Source organism: Mya arenaria, chromosome 5 (assembly GCF_026914265.1).
Source record: "Mya arenaria isolate MELC-2E11 chromosome 5, ASM2691426v1".
NCBI classification, from domain to species: Eukaryota; Metazoa; Mollusca; class Bivalvia; order Myida; family Myidae; genus Mya; species Mya arenaria.
This window is the reverse complement of record NC_069126.1, coordinates 75,613,574-75,636,817: the sequence shown is the minus strand read 5'-3', so window position 1 is coordinate 75,636,817 and position 23,244 is coordinate 75,613,574. Positions and strand designations below refer to the sequence as shown.

General features: G+C 34.0%; 1 protein-coding gene across 1 annotated transcript in view; it reads right to left on the bottom strand.

The window, feature by feature from the left end:
- Positions 1–13,042, bottom strand: part of LOC128235969 (uncharacterized) — a 34,714-nt gene extending 21,672 nt beyond the window's left edge. The window contains exons 1-8 of the mRNA XM_052950753.1: positions 12,968–13,042; positions 9,546–9,713; positions 6,840–7,806; positions 6,072–6,245; positions 5,626–5,844; positions 5,484–5,513; positions 5,128–5,154; positions 1,812–4,768 (exon numbers count right to left, since the gene is read on the bottom strand). Coding sequence (XP_052806713.1) covers positions 1,812–4,768; positions 5,128–5,154; positions 5,484–5,513; positions 5,626–5,844; positions 6,072–6,245; positions 6,840–7,335 — 3,903 coding nt within the window. The 5' untranslated portion in view covers positions 7,336–7,806; positions 9,546–9,713; positions 12,968–13,042. The remainder of the gene's footprint in view (positions 1–1,811; positions 4,769–5,127; positions 5,155–5,483; positions 5,514–5,625; positions 5,845–6,071; positions 6,246–6,839; positions 7,807–9,545; positions 9,714–12,967) is intronic.
- Between the last annotated feature and the right edge of the window lie 10,202 nt (positions 13,043–23,244).

Genomic DNA, 23,244 nt, shown 5'->3' with positions numbered 1-23,244 from the left:
ATTTAGATGTACAATACATTTAAGAACTGGCAGACAACATTTATTTGACAAAATTTGTTCGGACTGTCTAAAATAACAAAGAGTACAATCAAAGTTAATCGCACCAAATGATTTCACAAAAGGCAATTTCAACAAGAAGATATGATATGGTTATTGGAACAATTAAAATGTCGCTGTCAAAAGGATGATATGACACGGTAATTAAAACAATTAAAATATCGATGTCAACAGAATAACGTGACATGGTTATTGAAACATTTAAATTAGATTTTAAGAATTTAAATTTCAAGACATGTTGCTTTAAGTTTTTAAGCGTTCTTGAAAGGGCTTTAAAATTACAATTACGTATTATCAAATGTCCTTACTGAGATATCATGAAAGTTTTTGTAAAAGGTATGTTTAGTTTTCTTAATTGCTTTTTAAAATGCAAATTGGACTAACATGTTAAATTCCCTTTTAAAATATACCCCCAACTCAAATTGTACAACATCGAACTTAACACTTTCTTTGCAAAAACCATCCTGGGCAATTTTGCTTTCATTACAATGAAGAACATTTATTATCACAAAAACATTGATTAATATGCAACATACAGCAATTAAATTACGTTACGTTTGTATGTAAATGATAATTGACAATAAATGTTTTGACATGTTAGAAATTGCCTCAACAATACTGTAGTGCTTCTGTTAATATAGCAACCTTATCGAAATGATAACAACACGCATATGTTCAAACGGTTAAAACGTAAAAAAACATTGAAAATCAATCTTATTTATTTTGAACAAATGTTTTCGAAAGTGACATATACTTTTATCGTATTTCCCGGTTCCTAACAGTGTTAAATCTCTTTACAAGGAAGTTTACTTCCATTAGTATCAGTCTTATTTAGCCTAACGTCAGTAAGAAGGTGTTTGTTGATTCAATATTCAATACCGCACAGGGTCATGTTTTTTTAAAAAAAGAAGACATTTACAATGTTAAAATCAAGTGATTAAAGTTTTAAAACCATTGTGCACAATTGGGAACGTTGTAGATCACATTATTCATTTAAAAACTGACAACAACAACAGTAACAAAAACAAATATGTTTTGGCTTTTGGGAAAATTGATAATCAAGATAACGCAAACCAGTTTTGCAAAAAGCCAAAAATATACAAATAATATAAGCAAGATAAAAACAGAAATAGTAATAAATATCACAAGGGATGTAACAACAAAAGGATAATTTTAAAGTAACTAAAATGATCTCCCCTACATTAAAGATAAAAAATACTAAGCGTATTTACGGGTACAGCAATAACGTTTGTCGCGGTTATTGCAACATGGATACAACAAAATTGATTATATACAGCATGCATTGACATGTTAAACAAATTGTAAATTTAATTGTGAGCAAAACGCAAATGTACGTCGTTATAAACTCAACAAAATAGTGTGCATGTATACACTTATTTGTAATACACATACATCCTTGTAATTGGAAACACTTCACATCGAATTTCTTCTTTCTTGAATCACATCAAAGCAATAACAAGCAAATAAGCATGCACTCATTTCTTTGGAGAAAACAGGGACAAATGTTTTTCATATAAAAACTTCAATATCCACCTGGATCATCTGTAAAAATATCCACAAATACATACAACTAAGACATACTTATTATACAAATCTTGATGATTAATGAACATGTCTATCAGTTTAATGTTGCAAGGAATTATTGAAAATGGTTGCGCGAGTATCTTAAAACACAGAAAAAAGAAGAACTCACCATTCCCCACGCACTGTGAGCAGCGTTTATCGGCTTTTCAATTTTCACTATGAATGCCGTGATGATGCAAGATTTCAACCACTTCAGGAAAACAATTTTTCTCTGCCTCATGAATTGCCGTATAATTATTCAGATTTTTCCTGCTAATCAGTTGATCAAATCCAGGACGGTCCATGACAGCCTGAATAACATGTATTCCATTGTGCCTTGCTGCAATATGCAAAATGGTGTCCATCGTGGTATCATGAACAGCGGTGATATCGGCGCCACGACTGACAAGGATGCTCACGATTTGTACATTTTTGGTTTGGCATGCATGATGAAGAGGAGTCAAGCCCAAGTTGCATTTAAAATTAACATCGGCATCCAACTCTAACAGCAAGGTCACTATATCTGTAAAGCCCTTTCGTATAGCAAATGATAACGGGGTCCCGTAAAACTCGTTTAATTCGTTAATGTTGTATCCTTTAGCGATGAGTTGTTCCAGAAATTGAATTCTTTCATGCTCTATTGCTAGGAAAATTGCCATTTTCTCCTTTGGGACGTGTCGGTTTTCCATACATGTCATAAGGATTTCAAAGCAAACTGGCTTATTTTCCTTAATGGCAGTTAAAAGTGGGGTATCGCCCTTATTATTTGGTGCGGCTACATCAGAATTAAGATTCTGTTTCAGCAAGAGTTCCAAAACTTTCTGCTGGCCATTACTCACAGCAATGTGTACCGAGTTTCGACCAAGTTCATCTGTTTTATTGATGGTGTCCTTTGCACAGGATATCAAAAACTGCACTACATCTAGATGTCCGGTTTGACAAGCAATCATCAATGGAATCATTCCATGTTCTCCACATTCGTTGACAACACCTGGATTTGCAGTCACAAGCTCTTGCACAATTCCCAAGTCGCCTTTCCTAACAGCAACATCTATTGGTTGAGCACACAAACCAGGGACCTTCTGGTTTGCGCCCTTTTCAAGCAAGAACGTTACAGCCTTTCGGAGGCCTTTTTTCGTTGCGATAAGTAGGGCCGTTGAAGCGCCAGTCTTACAATCATTGTATACCTCGTCAATCCTGGCCTTTTCACAGTAAGTACCTTCTAGTAAGATTTTCATCATATTTATATTGTTTGTTTTGGCTGCTCTATGCAGGAGAGGCCTCGCACCAGGAAATGTGTCATTGATATCAACGTGTTCTGAAGAAACGACTTTTTGAAAAATATCTTTTCTTAATTCAGAATTCATTTTGTTTGAAAACTCTGTTAGTGAAGTATACAATACTTTGAACCAGTCAGTCGCAATTAAATTCCCATTTTTTAGACAAAAGTAAACAATATGGGATCTTCCATTTTTAACTGCTGCAACGACTGATGTAATCGACATTACGGCCCCACTTTCGAACAGGCTTTTAAACGCGCGTTCATTGTTAATGCCAGCAGCTTTTATCATGGCATCTGATTCTTGTTTTTCAATGAACTCTTTCCACTTTGGGTTTCTGCTTTTTTTAGACCATTTTTTATCCGTGACAATAACTCTGGCCAAATCTCTCTTTGCATTTTCAGTGACGACACCAAAATATAGGCAGCAATGTTCTTTTTCTTCTTCATCAATCTGCTTTAATACACGCCATTTGTCGTGTCTTCCCTTTTCAATGAATTTGAGAAAGTCAGTCAATTTATCCATCACTACTGGGTGATCCATACATTTCCTCACGAGCCCTTTGAGCCATTGAAATTTCAAACGCTTAAAGAAGGCTTTCATGACGTGCCTATTCCCGACATCTATAAAGGCGAAATTACATTTTTCTTTACGAGTAATAGGCCTGACAAAGTCAAAAAAGAAGTCCTCATCGCAATGCTCGATCACAATATCAGGATAAATCTCGTACAAAACTAGCATGAAGGAACTTCGTATGTTCCCGCTTGCAAACTGGTAAATGTCATCAACTGTAATAACATACTGACTGTGTAGGTCTATTAAATTCCGCTTCAACTTCTTCATGTCATTCTGGAGTTTTTTGGCGATGCCAAAGTCGAAAAAAATGCGCTCCTTGGATGAGTTCTGACTCTTCCTAAAACCTATTTTTCTCTTTTTCTTTTTCGTATTTGTAACGTCTTCGCAAGAAAAGGACAAAGTTTTATCTCGGTGAACTTGTCGGCCAACTGCCAATTTATCCAAAAGCTCGTCATCTAAGCATCCGTCATATGAGAAGACTGAAATAAGGGCCCAGAACCGGATCGGATCATTGTCTCTCATATATCTTATTGCAGCAACATCCGCGCTTACTGGCTTTCTAAAAAAATATGACCCTTCTGCAAGATAACTTCCGAAGAACACTTTGAGTTTACGTGACCACTGAAAATCTCCCATCGAGTTCAAGATATTGACTCTGGCTTTTGTTGTCATCAATGGACACTTGTGTATTTCAGTGGGATCAGTAACGCTTTCTACTGGCATCTTTATGTAATCTTTGGTATCATCTGGAACGAATTTTACTCTATGTACTTTACTTGCCATAAAATCAAAACAACCCCGTTTGTCTTCTAAAGTAGGACCAAAGGTACTTTTATCCCGGGTATCTACAACGAATTTATCCAAATATTGTGGCCCGTTGTTACCACCAGCAGTGATGATAATCGTAAGACAAGACTTTGTAAATTGTATCATTTCATGTTCCAGCTTTTTCTCCCATTTTTTCCAATCTATATTCAATATCAATACGACAGTCCTGTCTTCATTCAACGTTTCCCTTGCAACTGCCCAATCACTTGGGTCAATTAAATAGTGACCGACTGAATTACTTTTCTTTTTTGTAAGTTCGGCAAAAATCATTTTTGCTGTGTAGTCGATTCCGAACCCAGCACCTGCCAATACAAGAATATTTTCGCTTCGTCGAGTTTGAAGAACTTTTAATGAACGGTCATAGAGGGTCGTCTTGTATCCAACCACATGTTGTCCAGTGGTTTGATCGAGGCGAATCACCTTCAGTAGGTCTACTGTTCTTTCTGATAAAGGATTACAGACATATCAAACAGACATGGCATGACCACTTACAAATAAAAAAAGTTATATATAAGGAACATCATCCAATTTATCTTACTCCTTTTGCTATTTATCAATGTTTAAGGCGAATAAAACAAGTCCTCCAAATTTAATTTAACAGAATATTAGTGTTACATTATTTTATAACCAAAGTGTAATCATATCATTGAACAAAATAAATGAACGTTTTGGCGGAAAGGAATTGTTCGGAATTTAAAGCAGCTGTAGAATTTGTATTAGGACAAAGAACATTAACAATGAAATCATAATAAAATTATAATAAGGCAATGAAAAATACAAGAAAAAGTTACTATATACATACCTTTGACATTTGATGCTGCACTTTGGCCTAAAGCAAACATTGGAAAATGTCATAATTCAATTCGTACAGTGCGAGATTTCTCATTAAATACTTTTGCCGATTTGTTTTAAATGATATCTTTTCATTTTCCAGCAAGGTTAAGTTTTTGAACTGTCCGTATTTTTCATGAATTAAGTTGTTCTTTGTTGTTGTTTTTTATATATGTCCATCATCTTTCCCTTTCTTCTTTCTAAATGGTTTGTTTGTCAATGTCAAACGAACAGTAAATATAAAATCCCAGTTTTAAAATAAAGTCCTGGTAAAAGCACATTGTCAAATTAATAATGCCCCAAAAAGAAATAAGAAGTTGTACTTACTAACAACAATAGAATTTTCCGATTGACTTCCTGCAACATAAATAAAAGAAGTAAAGTTATCTTTATACACTATCAATACTCGAACCGTTTTCTGAATGGGAATTAATAAATATACTTAATCTGTAAATTATATCACAAATACCTGCTGAATAAATAACAGTTCTTCCGTTAATGAATTTAACGGCGCCAGAATCAGAACACTTTTTCCGGAATCTTTCCCGAGGACGTTGCGAATCACTTGACTCATTCAATGACTCATTAGAAGCTGTAAGGTCGAATACAGAATCGTCGTTTGGACCCGCATTAGTACAAGTAGTCCTTTTCGGTGTTTTGTCTTTATCTCGTTGCAACAAATCAGGCTCTGAAATGGCGTATATTAATTTTCATTATTCCGATAAGTTCATCATCATCAACAACAACATCATCATCATCATCATCATCATCATCATCATCATCATCATCATCATCATCATTATCATCGCCATTACAATCATCACCATCATCACCATCATCCCCCGCACCACAACCACCATCACCCAACCCCACAACAACTATCTTAATTAGCATGTTAAAGTTTAATTTGCTCACCACTTCTTGACATCCTAAAATAGTCCTGTCTACTAAAACTTGATGCGTCTTGTATCCAGTTATCATTGACAAATACAGTTTGTTCTTGATACACTTCAATAGAGTTATCAAGGTTTCCATGCCCAATTGTCACGCTGCAGACATTTTGTCTTGATTTTGGTAGAACGTCATCTTCTTAAAGTAAAGTTTAAGAAGTTTAATTTTGTTTGTTATATGCATATAATAACAGAACAATGACCAAAACATATTAGCAAAATAACAAACATAACGACTAGTCAACATTAAGTATTTTGTTTAGACTTTTATTCAATGCATGCTATATGTTTAAATATAATTTTACAAATTTAACTTAAAGATGCACTATTACTCCCAACTCCCAAATAAGGTTTAACAAATATAATACAATTGTTTTATTATACGTTAAAGAATGAAAAATGTCGAAAAAATGGTGCTTATGAAGGACACCGAGTTTAATTTGAAAGAAATGTGCAGAAAACACGGTATTGCTACCTTATGAGACGATAGTAGATCGAAGTAAATCTTTCAGCATTCACCAATCATTTAATATTTTTGCGTTTTCAGCAATTAAATATATGGTTACAATCTTGTTATCAGTGATTCATAATTTCCATAAATGTATTATTTAGTAAGGTGTTGAAGGTTTATCACTCAAAATATTTGTGTGTTATACATGTGCATGTATTGATTTTGAATAATAGTGTCACTTTAAAGGTATGTGAGTTCAGAAAAAGAACGCCTAATACACACCTTTCAAATTGTCTGCGGCCTGCATATACCCATGAGCAGTATCATCTAATGCAACTGTTGGACGCACAACTATCTCCATAAGGCGCTCGGTGTTGTTGTAACTACGATAGTTGGACTTCCTTCTGGTACCAAACTCTTCTTCATGTTCTATGAAAGGTGTGTTTTGTTCAAAATTGGTATCATCAACATCACTATTGTTTTCAATAACATCACTTGTTTGACTATTTGATATCGAATCATCGCTGCCATAAATGTCTACATGTTGTTCCAAATGCAACGAAGTATTGTCTGCCGCAGACCTCTCCGTGCATAGGTCTCCATTCAAACCGTTTTCAAAACTTGGCTTTTTCTCTGTTTTTTTCACAGTTCTCTGCTTGGTCGTGTCTGTGTCGTTTCCAATCAAAACATCTACACCACGTTTAGATCTTCCAAAGAAGGAGAAAAAGGATTTTAAATAACCCTTTTTGGGGGTTCGTTTGTTCATTTGAGAACTCATTTTAACGAAGAACCTAAAATCTACCTCACTTCAGAAGTCGACCATCCAGCCTGCTGTGATGTTAATAACTCTCTGCGGAGGTAATTCTTCATATTTTAATGCACTGCTGGTTCTCCCAGAATCGTTTAGCGCAAGTATCTTGAACAATCTGTGTTTCACATCTTAAATTATATATGATAACATTAAAAAGAAAGTCACACAAGAGTTCTATGTGCTTCTTTATTTGACGTCGCTTAATTCATTTTCGAGTTCACCCCTCGATTTAGAATAAAACAAATTAAAGGTAGCTAGTAACTTAACACAACCAACAGATATGATGCATACTTTTGAACAATATTGTGTTCTGTAGGGAACCTGTCGTACTAAAATATATCGAAAAGATTCCCTTCAAATTTTGGCAACTGACTCTGCTCAAAGTTTTGCAAAATTACTTGCAAGACTTCATCTCGTTGCAATCTTGAGGGGTGCTTCCTGAAACGATAGACAATAGGCGAACGGGAAAATTTTGATGTGTTCCACAAGCAAAAAAGTCTTGGTTTTAAATTCCGTATAATTTCTGACTATTCTTGAGAGAAATCAAATGAGAAGCGCATTACGTTTCTTTCTACAAAATGGATTGGATCCTTTAAAGCCAACTTTACTATTGTGACAATTCCTTAAATGTACCAACAAACTTGTCATCAGTTACAGTGACACTTATAACCCTGTTATTCTGAGGATATTTTTTTCAAAGGTAAAGCAAATATATGAAGTTTACCATGTACCCTCGGTAGTTCGTGTTTTTAAAACTAACAAAAAAAACAACAAAAAAACAAATTTATGGCTGACATTGCGGATAGACGAACAAAGGTGATTCTTAAATATAAATGTCAAATCGATCACAAGTCTTCAGAATCGCAAATATTCCGTCAGTCACTTAAATTAGGGCATTCAAGTGTCTTAATTTCAACTCATAATGACAAAGACAAAACTGTAATAGCTAAAGAATGCTTAGATACATCTATATTTAGAAACAGTGCACTCTCTTATCTTCAATTGCGCAGACCTGATCTTTTGAATTGCCCATATTGATTTATCAAACCCATGCATATCGCTCAAAGTTGAGATTCGATATTGATACTTGTTAGTTGTCTCATATTATGACATGTTGGGAAACCAGATTAAATGTCTAGTGTGCTGTCCCTGATATAAAACCAGTACCGGTGTCTTTGAGTTACCAATTCGAGCTTGTGTTAAAATGACATGTCTTACCTGACATTAATAGTGATCGATTATTTTTACAAAATATTTTGAAACTAAATGCGACCACAGGAACCTATCTAACGTTAAAGAATTATACAGGTGTTTATATGTAATATTATTAAACTGATACATAGATGCAATGCTTTTTTTCTTGGTTGATTGACTTCATATAACTTAAGCGTTATGTTTTAAGTCAAGAATTCATTCCATGAATAAAACTATGCATTCTGTACGATTTAAAAATCTTTACAGAAAATAATGGAGTGCTGACTTAGTTTTGTATTAAGGTACCCATCCATTTAACATAAAAGAAAAATCGACAATAAGACTAAGTATGCGTAAGATGCCCCCCAAAATTACAAATGATATGGGATTTATTCATTATCATGTCGACGTCTGAAGTGTTTTGGGCACGCATTGTGCAATTATCTTTTTACAAAACCTTTACGATTTTCGGTATCAGTTAAACAAGAGTGCTAGAAACGACGGCAATATAAAATATTTTAATTATAGTGTCTTTCATGGAAATGGTTTTCCAACAACAGACGCAAATGTGTATTCTTTGAGGTATACCCTAAAGCATATTTTCCTCGTGATAATCGTGCTACATTATTAATCTGCTAGAACAAATTTATATATCTGCAGCCATTTGTAATTCTCTGGATATTATTTGGTGTTGTCAAAGTTAGCGAAATTGTTCATTGATCTGTCTGTATTTTTCGAATACTTAATAGTGTACCTTGTTGGGAAATATATTCCTTCTTTTTGCATTTAAATTAACTTTCATCTCGGAACGATAGCATGTAGTTTGATCTTATAAATGCTATAAGTTTTGTACGAATGAATTACAACGCTTTTCCGTCGTGTCACCTCGCTTTATACTTTTTCGGGTTGATTCCTCGATTTAGAATTTAACAAATCAAAGGCAGCTAGTAAGCTAACATTACAAACAGAAAGGGATAAGATACCTTATGAGACATCCTTCTTTTGTTCATACTCTTGTATAATTAGGTGTTATGTAGAGAACCTGTCGTACTAACATTTGAAGAAGTTTCCTTACAAATTCGAAAAATGACCCTGTTCTATGTTTGGCAAAATCAAGGGCGAGACTTCATCTCGTTGCTGTCGGGTGCTTCCTGAAACGATAAACAACGGAAAAATCTTGATGTGCTCCACGATCTGCAATAAAATCTTGGTTTTGAATTCCGTACTCTTCTTTACTTCCTTTGAGAGACAAGTTAAATCAAATACATAAGAGGCCCCTTTAGTTTTTTTCCCTTAAATGGATTGGATCCTTTAAAGCCCGCTTGTCTATTGTGACGAGTCTTTAAATGTACCAATAAACTTGGTGTCATTAATTATAACCCTTTAATGTTGATGATAACAGGTTTTTATCGAACGTTAAATAATGCTGACTATATAATAAAGCTAGGGTTATCTATCTTGGTTTATTAAGTAAGTTGGATAGATGAGTACCATTGTGTAAAGTCTCATTGCAATACATCAAGTAGTTGCTGAGATATTATCCTATGTGTGCTTACATGCAAAACCTTAACCAGAATTTCTAAGTCAAATAAAAAAGGCCCATTATTTGCATTAAATTAGACATATATGTGTTAGACATATTTTTCAAAATGTACCCTTTTGAGGTACCCTCGGCGATTCGAGAATTTTTAAACTTACAAAGTTTAACAAACTCTTATATGAGCTGACACTGCAAATAGACAAACTAAAGTAATAATTGATATAAAAAGCCAATACGATCACAAGTCTTTCAAATAGCAAAAACTTTATCAGGCAATATAAATAGGGCATTTTTGTGTCCTTATTTGAATGATTAGATGTATCTATTTTTGGAAACAGTGCATACTAAAAAATAAAATTTTGGGAAACCAGACTAAATTTATAACTATCCTTTGGAGTATTTCCTTTGTATAGCATATATTCCTCGTGGTAATCGTGCTACATTATAAATGTGTTTTTCATTGATGACGATTTAAACTGACATATTTTCTTACGGTTTTATTTGCATGTGTACTTTTTGTGGTGAATTGTTACCTGGACAACATTTTTTGGAGTATGCAGTTTTTATTTATAAAACCGTATTAAATAACAATGCATTAAATAATTGGTGTTTAATTGTACTTTCGAAGACGTGACTTCTGGTTTATTTCTCTCTTCCTATTTGTATAGATATTTTAGCATAGTTTGTACTGAGTAGTGATGCTTAAATTATGTATCAGTGTTTTATATTGTTACCATCATGTTTAATACCACCAGTGCCGTCCAAAATGCTCTGTTTGTTATATATGTAACAGTTACTAGGTATTCTATAACGCCATTGTCAAATTACGTGTGTTCCCGTACAGCCGGGTTCTCATTGTAAACAGTTTCAAATTTTCAAAATGTCTCTCCTTTGTTTCGTATTGTTTTAGGAATATTAGGAACGCGATATAGACACGTCAGTATATAACGAAATTATAAGGGGGATTTTATACAAAAAAAAATCGTTCAAAACCTTGACGAAACAGAAGGTTCCCACACCTGACTTAAAACCAGTTATGTATTTATATGCGTTGTGAAATTCATTCCGCCGCAAATAGATCATTTCTTGCACGAACAATATCACGCAAACTGAATGCGTCACTGCAAGCCAGTGCCGTTGCTGAGATAATAACATGAAACAACAATTTAATACATGATAGGTCAATGAAAAGTTAATTTCGTATCCATATCTTTGCACAAACGATGCTATAATGTCGTGAAAGAAATAGCTATCAACCGCCAATAGAGTCTCAAAAAGGTTGTTACTTTAATTGAAATAAATGACATTAGATAAGTGCACAAAACTTGATATGAAAGTCTGTGGCATGTTCTTCCATGCAACCATACCTACAAAAAACCGACAACTTAACAAGTCAATATTTCATTCTACTTTTATCTCGAAAGAAGCATGGGATATATAACGTGCAGTATTTCTATTAAAATAAAAAAATAAAATGCGTTTAAAAACACGTGTTTGCAGTTGGTTACAATACATCCTGTTTGCAACTATAACATTCAAAAATCCATACGAAATTTAACTGATGAACCACATAATAACATGAATTATCACTCGCACGCAAAAGCGGTCCAAAAACAACGTGCCGTGTAAATTTTAGCGTATTAGAATAATTAACCACATGATGTTTAACTACAGTCAGTTGGTCATATGACCGCGAAAATGGACTTCTTTTCTATTTTGATATGTAAAAGGAAAAGCACAAATAAGCTTCATAATCTTATAAATAGTCCACTAGCAACCGACCTCAACAATCACTCGTCCAGAAAGTTAACTTTAACGATAGTTTATTCCAATTCTTTGTTGAATTACATAATATCACTCACAACAGAAATGAAATATCTCTTTGCCGGTGCAGTTCTGACCGGCTAACACTTTACTTTTATATCAAAATTAATTAAATCATTTAAACATGTGGCGATTGTTTGTAAACACTCGTGACCTGTGTAGTCTGTGACTTGTGGAATAATTGTTACAATACATGATAAGATAAAGTTTGGTGAATGCTCCATATTTATGCAGTTTTAAAATATTTTATATTTTGATTGATATTGACATATTAAAATACAATTTCGTTGAATACAAACGTATTGAATAAAATTGAACAGTTTTGCGAACTATATTTTGGGAACGTTAAAACATTGGTACCTAGTGTAACAATGTCAACAGAGAAGAAAACAATGGTCCCCCTTTTTAAAAAAGGTACATATTAATTTTATGGTAATGTATCGTGTTTAAGTAAACACCGTAACATGATATACAGACTTTCTAGGTTTGTGCGGTAGAGGGAGAAAGTTTATATGGCTCGGCTACGAAGCTTATCGGGTTCGCCTTCGGCTCAACCCAAAAATTCTTCCGCCTTGCCAGATAAACTTCCTCTATCCACGGCACTACCTAGTATTCTCTGTAACTAATCTTACATTCATAAAGCTGATAAGTAATATCAATCACATTCTTCGACTTATACTTTTACTACCAATATTTACATGGAAACAACCCGATTATACTACATGCTTAGTTGGTAAAATTTGATTTCAAACTAAAATAAATTATTCTCTTACTGTTACTGAAATGAGCAGTCCCACTAATTTAACTATTCACTACATACTAAATATAGCATTATGAGATATAACGAAATTTGTTATATGCTTGTTTGTACGCCAACAATTTATTCGAGGTGCATTTTTACATTGGAATAATTTCCTAACACAAAACGTATAACTTATTTTAAGTTGGATCTAAACGAGCATTCTCTTTGATAAATAAAAAAGGTGAGGAATAATGATAATTCAAGTACTATTATGTATCGAGAATAATGAATAAACATACCTGTATGTCTCGATCAATTGTTCGGTTTTATTGTTATGAAAATTAAAGTCCGTCGTTATAACTGGAAAGTCAGATAAGCAGGTTGAATAGCAGACGTATAAATAACAACCAATCAGATATTACAATATACAGAGATTATATTGATCCACCATATTAATGGCATGATTATGAGTCATGACTCTGTATTTGCAGGTATTATACTCACGACCACTAAACAATGCCGGACCCACCACTTATCGGTGGTGCAAAGAAAATGTGCTGTCGACACTTTCGTAATGCAGCTGTGTCTTGTATAAGGATAAATACGGTAATAATAAATGAATTAATCAGAGTGATAAGACATTTATTAAAAAACAGGATGAAAAATAATTGTTTTTGAAAGTGCTTCCTTTGTTCCATAGTTATGAAACATAAATTCTATATACTTTCGACTCTCATGCGAAGGTGAAACATGTACATATATATACAATATGCGGGCGTTGGGCTGTTTTTAAAAACAACGACGCAGAGGATATTGATGAGCAATCCCTTAAAATAAAATGTTTAAATGTGCTTTAGAAAATCAAAATCCAGTAATAGCTTAACTATTTCAGTGTGTGTATACCGCTCGATCAATTACGTCACTAACGCTACGTCGGAAGGTATCATTTTACTTCGGATGATGACTTAAAACAAAGATAACTTTTCGTTTCCGTCACTATTCTAAATGAAACAAAGGGCAGTCTATATCGCTTAAAGAGGCCAGCCTTCGTTTTATTACCGGAGTTTGATTTGGTGATAAGTTTCCTCAAACACCTCGACAAACCTCTTTCCAAAATAATGTTTTGACAGTACTACATCAGGCAGCAGTTTTGTGAAAAGGTTTGTCGAAATGTTTTAAGAAACTAAACTCTCAATCAAACACCGGTAAAAGACCGAATGCAAGGCTATGTCAGTGACATCGACTGCGTCATGTTTCATTTAATATGATAAATAAATAGTTATCTTTGCTTAAAGTCTTCATTAGAAGTGGAAAATTGTCTTCCGACATAGCATCTATCTTTGAAGCGCACTTTTTTGTTTGCATACGTTCAAAGTATTTCTTTTCCTTCGATATGTATATGAAAACTACAGAAACAAGCATAGTAGTCGAAAATTTAAACAGTCATCCTGTTTATTGGCATAGGGTTAACGCCAAAGACATTGAACACAAAAACAGTCACGAACCAGAAACTTGATTTGTATAATATTGAATAGTCGATATTAAATTGTTTTATGTTTGCCGTTCAAACTTCAACCGTTGCGCATCTGATTCGACAAGTTCATACAAAATTCCATCATAGATTCGATTCGTTGCTAGCTCCATTTATGAGTCATCATCTCACGAGCTCTTGGAAAGCCTATATATGTTCACTGCATTCCAAAGTGCTATCGTATTTATGACTTTGTTTTCGTTAAACAAGCTCAGGAATTGTTTAGAGTGAAATCTGAAAGTTTTCTCGCTTGACTACTCGATGGAACATCGAAGATCCATCGCGTCCGTAGACGTTTGCTTGTTTTTGATGGACATTTCAAATATAGCGGAACGGCCTTTTCAATTTATGTGGATCGTTCGGCAAGAATCATTCTTGTCGCATAATTTACGCCAGTTCACTGACCCGACAAAACCGATAGTTTTTTAATAAATATGCTTAGCATTTCTTTCGAGTTATTTAAAAAAGTAGTTTCGTATTCAAATACGTGGCTTGGATGGAATACGGCTTTCAATAATGAATTTGTCCCATTTGTAAGATAAACCCATTAAATATTTTAAATAATTGAGAAAATTAAATACTTTATAAACGTCTTAAATTTAACTTCAATAACGTCTCATCAAGAAAAACTACACATATTCTCTTTATTAAATGATAACTAACATAGACAATCAGTGATCCTATCCGCCTTCAAGTACAGCGTTTGATGGTTAAAAGATTTCAGTTAACTTATTGTGACTTATTGTTATCTTAACTTAACAAAATAATTAACTATTAAGCTGAATAAATGTTTTAGCATTAATCCGGAATGGTTTCATTCCCCTTTTTTCACCATTTCTTAGTACCAACGAAATTTTCACATCTGGAGTGTAACGTATGCGAAGTGTACCGAGCGGCTGTACACTATTTTATCAAGCTTATGGCAGAACTCTTAAATAAATGACAAAAGATGAATCTATATAATAATTTTCCTCAATGTTACTTTAACCTTATGATTGTGTACACATGATTTTAATTAAGCTCCAAATAAAAATTAAAATGCTTATCAATTATAAAATGCCAGACTTTCTTGGTATATACATGAAATACATTCACTTCATTTATTTGCGTCTGCAAGCTTTAAATACGTACCAACTAGATCAAAGAGGGAAGCAGAACTTTCTCTGAAAGATTGTTGAAGTTTCAACTTACTATACCTCACAGGATAGCTGAGCATTTCAGCAAGAGCATAGAAATGTAGGCATTAAACTAACTATCGTATCTTTCAACAACAACCCGGTCCACACGTCAGCTATTAACTATACCAAATGTCAAAGCTGAGCTTTTCAGTAAAGATAGTTAATATCTTAGACAAGCAACTACAAGGTTCAAGTTGATTCATACCAACTATTTCTTCATGTTTGCTGTTTGGTAACTGCATCTAGAATGACGATATCGTTTGTTTGTGTATTTGAGTTTATCAAGGTCTGCCCGTGCCCATTGGCTGCATTATGGCTTGACCCCGCCGTGACGCCACCACGACTTAAATTGTGTCTAAATGCCATAAGTGACATGAGATAGAATTGACAGCAATTCGCAGTCAAATCCAGACATTGGAACTTGAAGAAACAGAGTGAGATACAAGAGCCGGGTGCTATACCATAGCTCTTTGCGAAGACACTTTTTGGTTCTTTAACGTTCTCGGTGTAACGCACCGATACACGGGATACAACTTTCCTGGGTTGAACCAGTACTGAGTACACCACTTTTCCAAGCACTACCCTTTAAATGCCGAGCGCCAGGCAAGGGAGCTACTTGTACCAACTTTTAACGTCCTTCGGTATGACGCGGCCCAGAATCGAACCCACGACCTCCCGCTCCGTAGGCGGATGCCTTAACCACTAGGCCACGGAGACGGTGAATGGCGATATTGGTGGTGGTGTTAGAAGTGTATACTCCGGGTCCCGGCGTGAGCACATTAAAGAGTTCCAGAGTGACAGTTCAACCACCGCATACCTATTCTGGGCAGACTATCAGTCGGTTAACCAGTACTAGGTGCCTTCACCTCTGCAAGGAACTGACAACTTCTGTACATGCCAGAAACATGTAATTCAAACAGCAATACATATTTAAGGGATAAGAAAGTAGTTAGCGGCTATTACAAAGCAGTTCAACATAAACGACAGATATTTTACTTTTACACAATAAGATTCTAGGGGTGAACGCTAATCGTTTTCTAAAAAATAATTAAAACTCGTTTATTAATTTTAGCTACCATTTTTAGTGAATATCAGTTCGCAAGAGTATCCCAAATAAAAGAATACACATATATATGGGGATATATCTTTATTTTTAAATGTTGTAAGCAAAGAGTTACTGATATTTTTATACAGAGTTGGAGCTCAGAATTAACAGAGTCTACCAGAGCTAGAACCCATGTACTTTTTGCAGATTTCAACATAACAATGTATTTAAAGGATGTTAACATTGATAAGTATAGAATTGCATTGTCAAGATCAAGGATGTCTGCAAACAGATTACAGGTAGAGGCTGGTAGATGGCATAAACCAGCTGCTATACCTTATTCGGAAAGAAAATGTCATTTATGTGATTCACTGAAAGATGAATATCATTTTGTTCTTGAATGTAAATTGTATACTGATATAAGAAAAGCTTACATAGATAAATAGTATTATGCAAGACCTAATATGCTTAAATTTATAGAATTATTCACCTCTTAAAATACTAATGTAAATAGAAAATTATCTATGTTTGTTTTCAAAGCTTTCGAGTTGAAAAATGCCTACTATAGTTATTACGGATAATATTTAGTTACTCCTCTCGCTGTGTTTATGTTGTTGTATGGAACTGTGATTGTTAAACCAATTTGTAACTGTATGATTGGAAGATTGAGTGACCATTGACTATGTTATAAACATTAACGTATTTTATTGATTGTGTACGCATGGGCGTATTGCCTATTGTATTCTGAAATAAACTCTAAACTCATATATTCTATGTAGAGGTGAACATCTATATTTAGAAGTGTAGTTCTTAAAACAGACGTTCACCTCAATTTTACAAAATAGAGGTGTACCTCTATATTTGATGTGCGTCTATATCTTTTAGTTTCACATCGAACATGTGTTTGAATACCTCAAATAAAGAGATGCACCTGAATTTTAGGGCCTCTATTTTGGTATTTTGGCGCCGGTTCTATTCTGGTAATGGGAGTTGCATTTATCTATGTCGTAGGTCTTAATGAACCACATCCGAAAAACGAAAACATGTGTTTAAACTTAGCAATTTAACTCTTTACCTTTTTCAATTTATCGCAAAACGAGTTATCTACATCTGTTAAAGGGAAACAGTTTAGTCAACCTGTTAATACAAATAAATGTTCCATTATTCTATATTGAATTATGGGGACAATGTTTCCATTGGGTGACCTGTACTAATAACATGATAGTTGCTTATCTTGGTTAGACCACACTTGGCCAGCATGATGGTAGCAACGTATAGTATACACAAATGTAGCTTCACACAGTGTTTGTCACTGTGCTTGAATGTGTATGTAATTAAATCTAACTTCATAATATGACTGAGAGATAAAAAAAATACATGTACTTGTGAATGTGTTGAAGTCTTTATCTGAAGTTAATTGTATTTAAAAGAATATAAAGGCACACATGCCTTTGTTCAATTCAGCTCGATTCTTTCCCCATCAAAAACCATGTGTTCAGTATTGTCCACCATTTTCCATACACAAAATTTATGTGACTTAGATATAAATACTGAGATAAACTATCAAAAATAAATTCACTTTATGAGCATTTCACAAGTAATTGAATCAGTCACGCGCGTTAAAGAGCGTATCATGTGAATTGGTCTAATAATACGGCTTAGTATAACAAATCACACGAAATTTATAGGAAACCAGAATTCATATTTTTAAATGGGGATTTCCAGCTTCCTGTTTGAGATAACAAGGCCAATAACAGATATATGTCGGACACGTGTCTTTCGGGGGTTGTAACTGTGATTGACAGGCGGTTTTCAGAGCATTTCACTCGACGAAAGTGCTTTTTGACTACAGCAACGAAAACTTTTTGTTCCCCGACCAATATGGAAGTGGGAAGATTTTTCTTGTTTGGAATCAGTCGTCAACTAAGTGTCTACAGTTTTGTTTGGCTTCCGTTTGGTTGTCTAATGGTTGTGATTTAAAGGGACTATTTCAATGTTTGTAAAAAATGCACCTTTTACGAAACATAAATAAACATTACGATTTTTTGTGTGTTTGAAAACCACATCGAGCTACAACCATTTGCAATATTTGGACCAAAACCTGAGAGAGTCTCTTTATTTAAGCGGCAACTGATTGGCAACAAACTGGCGAATCGTTACGGCTCGAACGCCAATTATTCGCCAACGTTTTCTATTGGGAATTGAATTCAAACAGCAACAATTTAGCGAGAGAGGAGAACCTTCGCTCATTGTTTTAAAAATATATATGTTTTCTTCGTCTGCTGTTACATCAATTTCTCCCCTCATAACATTGAGAGGTCCTTTGCAACTGGTCGTCCATCAGGCCCCAATTTCTTGAAACTTCTTAAGCTTAACAGGCTTAAGGAGCTTATTTCAATTCGCCAAAATACATATTTAAATTGAATATTGATAATAATAATAGAAAAACGGTTTATTGTGATTCGCATAAAGATAATTCCTATCTTAAATATAAAAAATCGTAATGAAGTAAATATAACGCAAATTATTGAAAAACAAAAATAGTGAGCTTAGCTTAATCCTGTTATAAGGGACTTAAGAAGTTTCGAAAAACTGGGGCCCGATCGGTAACTTGTTTGGCCTGATGTGGTTGTTATTGGTCGCAGCGCCCGGTCGTTGCTTTTGTGACTTGGGCTTAAGAGAAGACATTTTCCGTCAATCCGTGCTATAAACTAGTGTAAAAATCACTGTTCTACCATTTGGGTCACATGACATAAGATTAAAATCGAATTTCAAATGACATGTATGTTAGTAATGAAAAATAAATAAGTCCACGAGAGGCATACATGAAACCAGATAGACATAAAGTTCATTGCATTAAAACAAAGAATTCTTTTTAAAGAAAAATGAATGTAAACCCATGGATTCAGGCATTGATGTAATTTAAAAACATTACAAAATCATTTAGTGAGTAAAGTTCAGAATGGTTTTAATAAAAAATTATCAACTGAATGTTGTAGACGCTGAGGTCAACTAGTGTTAAAAAATAAAATACCCATTATCTTCCAAACAGCCATTTAGTGAAATGTTGGTATACCATGCACCCGATTAAATAATCGCTATTTATAGGTTGGTGAGGCTAAAGGTTGTGAATAAGAACATACAAATCAAGGGAAGCATGCAAACGGGTAATATGATATTACTAATATCGTTAACATGTACAGGATTAAAACAAAATGCAAGTCATCACGCACATCTTCTTTCTGATTTCATTACATTAGTTATCAGGGGCGTAGCTAGCCCTCTATTCATGTGGATACATAATTGTACTAGGGGAGTACGGTAGTCCAAATAAGTGTACGTTGACGGATATTTTTTAGATTTTTGATATGGCAAATCCTTCACGTACAAATTGTTTAGTATCAAAAGTGGGTAGTTGTTCCGATCAGGATTCCGGGTTAAAGCATATAGCGTCTATAAAATATCATAAAAACAAGAAATATTACCAGATAATGAATATAACTCTTTATGATCAATTTCAACCATAAAATACTTAAAACACCCCCGTTTTTTGCACATTCCCGTTTAGACGTTAGGGATTGGAAGAATCCCGTATAACACGTCTATTATTTAAGACTAGGGAGTACGGGTGCATGCCACCTCAGAAAATTTTGAAAACCAAGGTTCAATCTGGTGCATTCTGGGCGTTCTGAGGTGCTTTATTTAGTACTGAAAGATGGACAGTTTTAGGATCATGTAGTCAAGTACGCATACAACTTTGGCTGATTTTTTTTGTCAGAATCATGTGGATCCAGCCGCGTACTCGCGTAAAGGCAGCTACGCGCCTGGTTATATCTAAAGTACAAAGCCTTTGTATAACGAAATGAGTTATATGTATTCGTACTCCAATATGAAGCAGATAAGAAATTGACCTATTTTTAAAAAAAAAATGAATAAATGGCTAAACCGATATTGAAGTACATGCTTATACAATAACATTTGAATGTCGACCTATATAACTGCTACGTTCATAATTCAGTTCTGTTAAGAAATAATAAGATAGAATGATGCAAAATCGTACTGATTAAGAATGGGCAGAGTGAGCGTAGGGAACGAGTCCTTCTTAGTTAATAAGATTTTACTTTAGGTCATCTAACTGACTTAGAATACATCCTCATTGGCTGGCAAACTGGCAACACAAAATCTGACGCAGGTGGTGAGTATCGGATGCATGTAAGTAGGCGGACCTTTAAACAGTCGCGAACGTTGAAATTCTTAATGATTTTAAAAGCATAGTACTTAAACAATTGTCTATCTGCAAAATGAAGCTTGTATGCTAATGTTTCGTTAGACTGATAAAGGAGTAACGTCTCTCAATTAAGCGTCTCAAAATTATACCTGCGTCTCTAAACAAAACTTAAAAATGTTTAATATATTAATATTGATAATATAAAGTAGTACCAGAGTACAAGGAAATGCTTTACTGGTAACTTTTCCAAAAATCCGAACTATGCGTTTCTGACTAAACTAAATGACAAATGTTATTTCATGATCTAGAGAATGAGATGCATTTGTTTTACATTCGGCTTCATAAGTTCATGTTTTATTCAGAGCAAAACTCACAAACTTTGCTTCAAAATCCTTCGACATTGAAAGGGTTTTTCTGCAAGTCATCTATCCTTTGACTTAATTTCTTCCAAGGGAAGCAACTCCTTTTTTAAGTTGAAATATCAAGATTTCATGAGTTCTCTATTTAACTGATAAGTGCAGAATGTTAACCATTAGTTAGACATTCCGAAGTAAAACTGTTGAATTGATCGATCTTCCCACACGCCATATTTGTTAACAAAGATTGACTTCCCTTTTTTAGCGGCCACTTGACTGCCATTGAATTCCTTCGCACTGCCCACTATGGCAATCGTTTTGCCTTGAAATAGCCTTTTCCCAAGCTTATTCACAACATTGCCTCAGGTATTTTCACGACGATAAAGCATATCACTTGCAAGAGACAATAACATATTACATCAAATACGACACTGAGAACATCGGACATAACTTTTTTTTTTAAATCTAAGAGTGTTTTATAAGATTCGAGCGTACATGAATTCGCAGAACAGTGAAAGCGAGGTTTGCCGCGCAATAATTGGCTGCAGCACAAACATGAAGATATGGTTTCGGGAATCGCATCGAGGCTATCATTGTGTCAGTTAATGGGGGCTGAAATGGCAAACCGTTTGCTAGGTAATCACCCCCCCCCCCCATCCTACAGAAATAGAAGAAGTCTCTTAGCTTTAATGGCGCAGAAGAAATGCCCATGTGTAGTTGAAAGGACGAGTTTTTAATGGAAATCAGTCGTTTAAAACATAAATGTAATAGTAACATTTTATCATATTTTGCGTAAAACATCATTGGCTTCGAACAATAATTATTTTATAAAAAAAAACATAAGTTGGTGCTCAGAGAGTCGTAGTATACAAAACAAAAAAAAACATAGACTTTTTGTTAAAAATGTCTAAATAACTTTCATATTCATAACATGCCTTTATGTTTCTATACATATCTAACACTGTGCTTTTTTTTAAGTGACACTCTTATTCAAAATCAATACATACACATGTATAACAAACATACATTTTGAGTGACAAACCTTTAACGAACGAAAACAGTTTCTCAAACCTTACTTCTAGACTAAGTTAGAAATATTAATGAATTCAAACAACAAGCAGACGCAAACAAATTTGTATAGATTTATAACTATTTTTTCAAAGGTTAGGTAGTTGGTTGGTTGTATATATTGAGTCATTTTCAGCTATACTGATATTTCAATTACAGAAATGTGTATGGTTGTATTATTCTTTTTAATTGTATTGTACACCTTAGCATATACTAAATGTACAGCTTATTTGTGTCGTGGTTTAATCAAAGATTTACGTTTATGTGTATGTGATACGATACAAATGAATGCATATAGGAATATAAAATATAGAACTTTATTTTAAAAGTGACTTTTTGTTAGAAATTGCAGTAATACACATTCAAAAATTATGTAATATGTGTATGTTTGTGTGTGTTCAAATTCTTGACTCTCCGATACTCATGTTGGGTATCATATTCTAAATTTAAACATGTATCTGCCGCCATGTCATTTATGTTAATTTGATATTCCTCATTTGCCATATATTATGGTATGAGAATTTAAACGCTGTTTGACTTGGCTTGACTTGACTTCACTTTAACTACTTACTAAATAATGCAAAAATATCAATTACTGATCACAAGATTGTAACCGTGTATTTTATAGCTGAACACGCAAAAATTAAATGATTAGTAAATGCTTAAAGATTTACTGTGATCTACAATCGTTTCATTAGGTAGAAATACCATGTGTTTTCTGCACCTTTCTTTTATATATACCAGGCACTCTTCATAAGAACCATTGTTTTTTTACATTTATTCAGCCCTTTTGATATATTAAAACAATTGTTTTAATTGTGGTAAATATATTTAGGAGTAAGAGTGCATCTTTAAGTACCATACCAATTTAGTTTAAATGCATCCTGTTTTCTACATTTAAAAACTGTTATAAATGTATTAACATTAATAATGTGAATATCGTAATAAATACAACTAAAAACAAAATCATTTTTTTAATGTTATACACCCAATTATGACAACGTTTATCACAACCATACTTTGCTGGTATGTATATATAGTTTTTATAATAATGTTATCAGTGATAGCAATCTTAAACCAATATGACAATATACGCACGTATCTGGTAAAGCTGCACTCTCACCGATTGAACATTTTGACAACTTTTTTTATTTTTTGTCTTGGTACGAG